At 40.7% G+C, this 7,657-nt stretch overlaps 1 protein-coding gene across 1 annotated transcript in view; it reads left to right on the top strand.

Moving 5' to 3' along the window:
- The window catches only part of LOC105820073 (serine/threonine-protein phosphatase 4 regulatory subunit 1-like), an 81,914-nt gene extending 76,942 nt beyond the window's left edge, over nt 1-4,972 (top strand). The window contains exons 16-19 of the mRNA XM_012656481.1: nt 188-308; nt 1,116-1,250; nt 3,501-3,642; nt 4,470-4,972. Coding sequence (XP_012511935.1) covers nt 188-308; nt 1,116-1,250; nt 3,501-3,642; nt 4,470-4,627 — 556 coding nt within the window. The 3' untranslated portion in view covers nt 4,628-4,972. The remainder of the gene's footprint in view (nt 1-187; nt 309-1,115; nt 1,251-3,500; nt 3,643-4,469) is intronic.
- Nucleotides 4,973-7,657: the final 2,685 nt, after the last annotated feature.

The following is a 7,657-nucleotide window of genomic DNA, read 5'->3' as shown; positions in this document are numbered from 1 at the left end:
TTTGTTTTTCTTTGCATGGTCATTTCACTCAGCTTTCTGCTGTTGGCATTTTACTGACCGAACCTTTGCTAGGTCCTTGTTGCCTTTCATTTCCCAGCCTATTTTTATCTGTAAAATGAAATGAGAGTAAAGAGAAATTAATAAAGTGGTTTTTGACCGTCAAATAATTTTTTGTTTTTAATTTCAGACAGCTGATACTGATTTTGGAACTCTATAATCCCAATGATGTTTATGATTACTTAATGCATATTGCCTTAAAGTTGTGTGCAGATAAAGTTTCTGAAGTTCGGTGGATCTCCTTCAAACTAGTAAGAATCATGGCCTTTTCTGTTTGTGATTGTTGCCAATAGAAATGTTTGTTTTCCATTTTAACTCCTTTATCTTTACTGGGCTTAATTTGCCAGCTTACTTTTGAAACCATCTTTTAAATTTTGAAATTAGGAACTGTTTTATAGTTTTATCAATTTTCAGTATAGCTTTTTTGTTAAATTGTATGCTTCAGTGATGGCAATTGTGTATAAATCATTTTATATATTTTTAAAAACCTTTTTAAAAACCCTTTAAGCCTTCTTTAAAAAATAGCTTAGTGTTTTTTAAAATACAAGTTGGGTTTTCTCTGTAGCTTGGTTTTGTAGAAAAGTATTTAGTGAGCAAAGAGTCCAGTACAGAAAAGCCGATCCTGTTTTATATGGGCTTATACCAGCTGAATACTGATGACAAAAATCACATTTGCAAATACTGATTTTAAGATACTCTGATAGTATTAAAATTTTATAAAAATGACATGTTCTGAAAGGTAATGATTTAGTTATTATGCAAGGGGGCATATTCTAAAATTTGGAACCTTAACATTAGTAATATATTTTTCTAATGCCAGTCCCCTTTTTGCTTGCATTTTTATGAAGGATTTTGTGTATATAGATTGCCATACATTTAAACATCTTTTTTCTCTGTGTTCTAATGATGACTGTGACAAAAATTACTTTCTCCCATGCTTATAAATACATTTTAAAGATGGAAGGGTACATAAAAATGTCTAGTTTCCATGTAAAGTAGTATTCATAATTCAAATAGATGGCAGCATTTTAAATTTGCTCTTCTGATATTTTTCACAGGTTGTGGCAATTTTGCAGAAGTTCTACTCAAACAGTGAAAACGCACTGGGGTTAAATTTCATCAATGAACTCATCATGAGGTTCCGGCACTGTTCTAAGTGGGTTGGAAGACAAGCTTTCGCTTTCATTTGTCAGGTTAGCAACACCTGCAGGGAGAATCTACCCTGGGTATACATTTGCCATGGGATAATGTCAGGTTCACCAGATGTTGATCAAGTAAGTACCGTATGCCAGATATACTCTGGATGCTGAAGACAGAGAGTGCACAAGACCCTACTCTCCCTGCACCGCCATCGGGTAAGATGAGGGCCGGGCCCACAGTCCAGGGCTGTGTCTACCACTGCACCTCACCTTAGCCAGCTGCCTCGGAGGGAAAGTGGGGTGAAGAACAGAGCAGCAGGTTAGAGCAGGGATTATAAAACCTCTTTGGAGTAAATGTGTGATGTTCGTGTCAGTCTGTCCAGCTCCTCAGATCATCCTTTCTACTTAGCATCTTGGAAATGAGGTATGATTTATGTTTGGCTGGGGACAGTGGCAATGATAATGGCTGCCATTTCTTAAATGCCTTGTGTGCCAGGCATCTCACCACACAGCTGATTCTCTACTAAGAGCTGCTACATGTATTGAGCCTGGTATCCCCATTTACCCTCAGACCAGTTCTTTAGATCAAGCATTCAAAGCCCAGAGGGTTTAAGTAACTTGTGCAAGATCATGCAGGAAGTATAAAACCATGATTTTTTTTCCTGCTAAAGTGTTATTTTAAACGTTTTAACTTTTTGTCATGCACATTTTCAAGCATATACAAAGGTGGAGGGAATAGTATAATGTAAACCCATTGCCCAGCTTTGCTGATGGTACAGTAAAGCCATGGTTTGGTTATACCTGACCCCTGACCACAAAGCCCACTTTCTGTCCCTCATAACCACCTCCAATAAAGGACTTGCCACCACCCCCTGTTGGGCTGGAGCAGGCATTACAGGGGCACTTTGGCCATCCACTTTGAGAAGTGCCGTGGATGGCAGAGTAAATACCAAACTCACCATAGGCTTGACAGCACATCCTTTGGTGAAGAAAAAATTCACTGTTCCAGATCATTTTGCAGAGAAAGTGTAAATGAAATATTTTTTTGCTTTTATTTTTTTAATTCTTTATCTGAGATTTAGAAAATATGTAATAAACAGAAGGAAAAGACTAACTTGAAAAGGTTAAGAGGACTGATTTGGAGTCAAAATGACCTGCTTTGAAGCCTGATTCCAGCACTTTCCTGAGAGTGGCCTTGGGCAGAATAACCTCTGCACTCTGTCAAGTGGGGACAGTGCTGTGTACCTGCCGTCTAGTGCTGTTGTGACGCTTCAGTGGGCTGATGCATCTGAGTTGCCTAGGTGGTGCCTGGCACCCAGAAGGAAGACACTTGGGGAATATCAGTGTCGTTGACACAGTGCCCACCACCGTGACACGAGTCACCCTGTAGCAGGAGAGCCACAGGAGTTAGAATCCACACGCCTGGCTTATAGTTAACTCTCTGCTGCCACTTGTTGGTCATGAGACCTTAGGTTTTCATCACTACATTGGACCAGAATTCTCTCACTTGTTAATAAACAAGGGTAATTTTGATTTCCAAGGCTAGTTTTGAGAATTAAATGAGAGAAGACATGTAAAACTCTTTGTAAGTGCAGAAGCAGTGTGCAGATGCTGCAGATTCTTGCATGAGCAGTGTTTCCTAGTCATTGACAGAGGTCTGGGCGTTGGGTTAGGGTTCAGGACTTGGCTGTTACTGGACAGCCATGGCCACTGCCCTCAGAGCCTGCATGCCAGTGAGTAGCAGGTGAGGGTTCTTAACCCTTATTGGCCAGCTGTGTGCGGTTTGGCAGCACTGTGATAGATGGATAAAGGACCTGCCATTGTACACATAAGGAAACTGAGGCTCGGGTTAAGCTGGCTGGGCACAGTGGCTCATGCCTGTATTCCCAGCACTTTGGGAGGCTGAGATGGGAGGATCGCTTGAGGCCAGGAGTTCAAGACCAGCCTTGGCAACGTAGTGAGACACCCTGTCTCTTAAAAAAAAAAAAAAATTAAATAAATCAATCAAAGATTAAGTCACTTACTTGAGGCTACATAGCTAGTGAGTGATCAAGTTAGGCTTTGCCCCTAGACCTGTCTGGCTCCAAAGCCTGTGGTTTCCCCACCAAATCTTATACTACCTATAACCCAGTGCTTAGTAGCAAATTACAATAAAATACTGATTGTGTTTCTAACTGTATTCAGTGCGGGGATTTAAAAATTCTCACACACATACCTCAAACCCGTAGATTGTGAAATTACTTCTTTGGAATTAAAAAAGTATGTTTTTAGAAACTGTTGAAAAACGTTGCTTTTTTGTCACAGGCAGTGGTGAGCGAGGAGTGTGTCCCCGTGGACCAGTTTGTTGAGCACTTGCTTCCCAGCCTTTTGAGCCTCGCGTCAGACCCTGTGCCCAACGTGAGGGTGCTGCTGGCCAAGGCTCTGCGGCAGACGCTGTTGCAAAAGGGTGTGTGGAGCAGCTTTCTCATCTTACGTTCTCCATAAACCCATCAGTTGTTGATGGTAGCAAGTGGATTTCCTTTAGGAAATTGTGGCAAGTTGTGTGGTAACATACTTAAGATGTATTATGTAAATTAGTATATTAGTTTTTTATGCGTAAATTTATGTTATTTATAAAATGACTAAGGAAATGATGTAATTCAGTCTTCAGATTTACTGACCAGATACTAAAATACACCTTCTGGAAACGAGGGAAACTTTTGTCGATTTTGAGTTGTGACATGATAGATTATGAAAGGTAGCAAACTTAAGCCGAACTGCTATTAAGTTTTAATGGTATTATTTTGTAGTCGGTACAGAAACAGTTACAACCCAACCTAGTCGGTTATTTAAACCTGAATAGGACTTAACATAAGCTCTATGTCCCTTGGATAGTTTCTTTCTACACCACAGATGTAGGAAAATGTCTTCAGCTCTGCCCTGCATGTGCCTTTCTTGCCACTTCGCCCCCTGCCCCACCCTTCCAGCCACCTGCTCCTCCTCTTGTGTTCTGCACATTGCCATTTCTTTTGTGTTGTAGGAATTAAAAGGTAAAAGTTAATTTTTTAGTTATTATAATTTTTAAAATATGGATAACTATTGGAGATCATCTTTAAAATTTAAGAAATACTCTTTAAGTAAGATATTTTGCCATTTGAAAGGACATATGTATGTGATTGTCCATGAAAAATGATTTACTGTCCTGACATGTGGTTAACAAAAAACAAAACCAGAGTGTGTTTTTGAACACAGTTCATGGCACGTGTGATTCAGGCTCATGGTTTCTCTCTTTAGCCTATTTTAGAAATGCCGGTAACCCTCATCTTGAAGTCGTAGAAGAGACCATATTAACTTTGCAGTCTGACCGGGACCAAGATGTTTCCTTTTTTGCCACCCTAGAACCAAAGCGGCGGAATATTACAGACACGACTGTACTAGAAAAACAGAAATAAGTACTCCGTGGTGAATTGCAGTCTGATCGTTTCATGCTTGGCATGTGTTGCTTATCATAACTTGAAGGGGAACTTACTGTATTGTACCCGCTGAGGGAGAAAAGATCTCTGAACCTTTCCCACCGTGCACTGGATTGGCCCCTTTCCCACCTGCAGCCCTCAAGGACAGAACCCCCATGGGGGTTTATTCCGGAAGGCTGGGCCTGCTCTGTGCTTCCACATCTCTGCAAGCCTGCGTGGTAACAGTCTGCAGAAAGGTCGCAGGCCCAGGCAGCTGCCTGGGTGTTGAGTTCTCTGTGCCATCACATTACCTGCCGCCAATTTGTTTCTTTGTGACAGACTGTATCATTTGAAGTCCTCCCCCTCAAATAAAGTAGTTTATTAGAAGCTTTTCAGTCTTTAATAGACTTGCATATTTGCTTCCCTTATGCTTTCTTATAACATATAGTTTATGGTGTTTTATTTTTAACTGAAATACTGTACATGTGTAAATAACTCTTGACAGGAAGAAAAATACGTTAATGTAATATTAGCCCCTATCAGTGAGCTGAACAAATAACATCATTTAAATTTATGCTCCACTTTGAGTTGCTACAAATATAGTCCAATTTGTTTACTTTCGAAAAATGTGATAAAGAAACTGTTAAAGAATGATTTATGGCAGTCTTTCTAATGTTGTGCTTTTGTTATAAACTGTACTTGGAACTTTTGCTCAGATACTCACCCCTCCCCTTTTGGTAGGAACTGTATCTCTAAAGACATGTGTTGGCCTTTGATAGAGGCAAAGAGCTGAGAGATCTTTCATTTTTATATGGATATGGTGTCATGCGCTTAAGAACTTGGGAGGGAAACTGATAATTGAGATGCATGGATATTGACTTTTTATCTAATGCTTTAGAATCTTAACGAAAAATAGGAAAACATAGTTCTCATCAGAACTTGGCCACAAGTTCTTCCCACCAGTGATTTTGGAGGTTAAATTATGTACTCTTCAAATTGACTTAAGTACACAGCACTTAGACTTGATGCTTTTAAAATTTAGACTAAGAGAAAGACGCTCTAGAATTTAACCAGGTTTTTCATTAATTAAAAGATTTTTCATTGATTTAAGATTTTGTAAACATTTCATTAAGTTCTGCATGCACGTATGCTCACGTTATTTTTCTTGTTCCTGTTTTTGTGTTCTCCAAGGTAGGAATAAGGGAAGGAAGGAACAGCCCAGTTGGGGTTCAGGAGCTAGCTGCCAAGGGCATCCAAGCTATTTCTATTCTTCCCTTTGATCTTTTTCTTGTCTGTCTTTTCTTTCTTTCTTTTTTTAAAATAAGATTTCTGAAGCTATGTATTGAATTTCCTGGTATACAGGATGTTCCCCCGCCCCCTTCCCAAATTCCATTGAACTGATTCTTTAAAAAGAAAGGAAGGAATCTATACTGTGCCAAAGAAAATAAGGTACATGTGTGAGCATTTTAAATTATAACCCAGGGTAGCATTTAGGCAACTTCAGCAAAGAGTGAGTTAATAAATTGGGGGCTACATATTAAAAAAAAAATCCTTCTTGTGTTTAATATTTGCCTAAAATAAATAGATGGAGATATTGTTTTGCTTCAGTAACAAGCAATTTTTAATTTTTTTTTATTGCCTAGAAATTGAGATTGTCATGTTGTTAAAATCTGTTGATCTAGCAGCAAGTAGAATTATTCAACTGGAATCTTCTATTTCATGCAGAGCTTAATTTTCCATTAAGGAAAAAAAATGAGCTTCAGTTTGCGTCGTGATCTGTAGGGTCTGCATGTTCAATCACAACGTGCTTGCGGACAACATGGGGGCTCTTTGGTAAATAATCTAACCTTTACCATCTCAGTTTATATGCTAAAATTTTTCTGTAATTTAATATGAATGCCTTTACAATACACAGATTTTTTATGGCTGTAATTTCTCTGCAAAAATGATTTTTAAAGCTTATGTTTTATTTTTTGTAACAACTGAAAATTTTCTAAGATTGTTCTGGTTTCCCTAGCCTTTCTGTCTAGCATTCCCTCCCTGCCCCCGCCCCCACCCCCGCATCACTTTAGCTCCTGTTTGTATTTAATTGTTGTTCGTAGGTGTTGAGTGTTTGTGATTTGACCACCACATGTAAGCTTCCTGTTTACTTGAACGCTCAGCCTCATCTCCGGGTGAATTAATGGAAAAACACAGATGGGTTTCTTACAGAGCTCTCTCGAAAGGTGTCTTAACAATAGACATCATCACTGCCTTTCCCAAGTGGACATTTCTTCCCTTGTTAAGTGTTTTTATCAGCCCCTTTCTCTAAGATTTCAAGAGCGTTTTCAAAGATGATGGATTTTGATGCAGCTTTGTAAATTTCCATGAAGGTCTATCTCCCACTCTCGGGGTCCACGGTGGGGACCAGATCTTAACTAGATCTGCTGAAAGGAGTCATATTTCTGCAGTGTTTGTTTTTCATCCATGCTAGAAATATGTTTAAGCATGACTCAAGACTGTGCCTTGCAAGGCTGTAACCCATGCATGCAGTGATGATTTAGAGCGTTATTCACAAATAAGCCCTCCAGGTGGTTAGCCCCAAATTATGCAAAGATTGTTATTTTAAACAGAATCAGAGAAGAGGGAACCATTTTCCTAATGGCAGCAAGAATCGTCCTCACGTTTTCCCAGTGAAAAGAACTGACGTTAACAGCAGCTTTGGAAGCTGCTAGAAGGAGCTGGGACGAGGCTCGGCCTGCGGTGGGGGCTGGGGCGGGGGTCCGCGCTGTGGCCGGAGCGTGGCCTCGCGGCGATGTGCCCGCGCTTACACCAGTAAATCCCGGGGGTTTTAGGAAGCCTCAATGCCCTTTTTTATTATTTCGGCCCTGTCTCCCGCGGCCACGTGAAACTGCGCCTTTGTTCACGTCGGTGGGCTCGGGCCTCCGGCCGGGCGGGGCCGGCGGGGCGGGGGCGTCACAGTCGCGCTGGGCGCCGAGGGCGGGGGCTGCGGGCGAGCGGGGGCGGCGATGACGCGCGGCCACCGCGCTC

This window comes from Propithecus coquereli, unplaced genomic scaffold (assembly GCF_000956105.1).
Source record: "Propithecus coquereli isolate 6110/MARCELLA unplaced genomic scaffold, Pcoq_1.0 Scaffold503, whole genome shotgun sequence".
NCBI lineage: Eukaryota > Metazoa > Chordata > Mammalia > Primates > Indriidae > Propithecus > Propithecus coquereli.
This window is presented reverse-complemented; position numbering and strand designations above follow the sequence as displayed.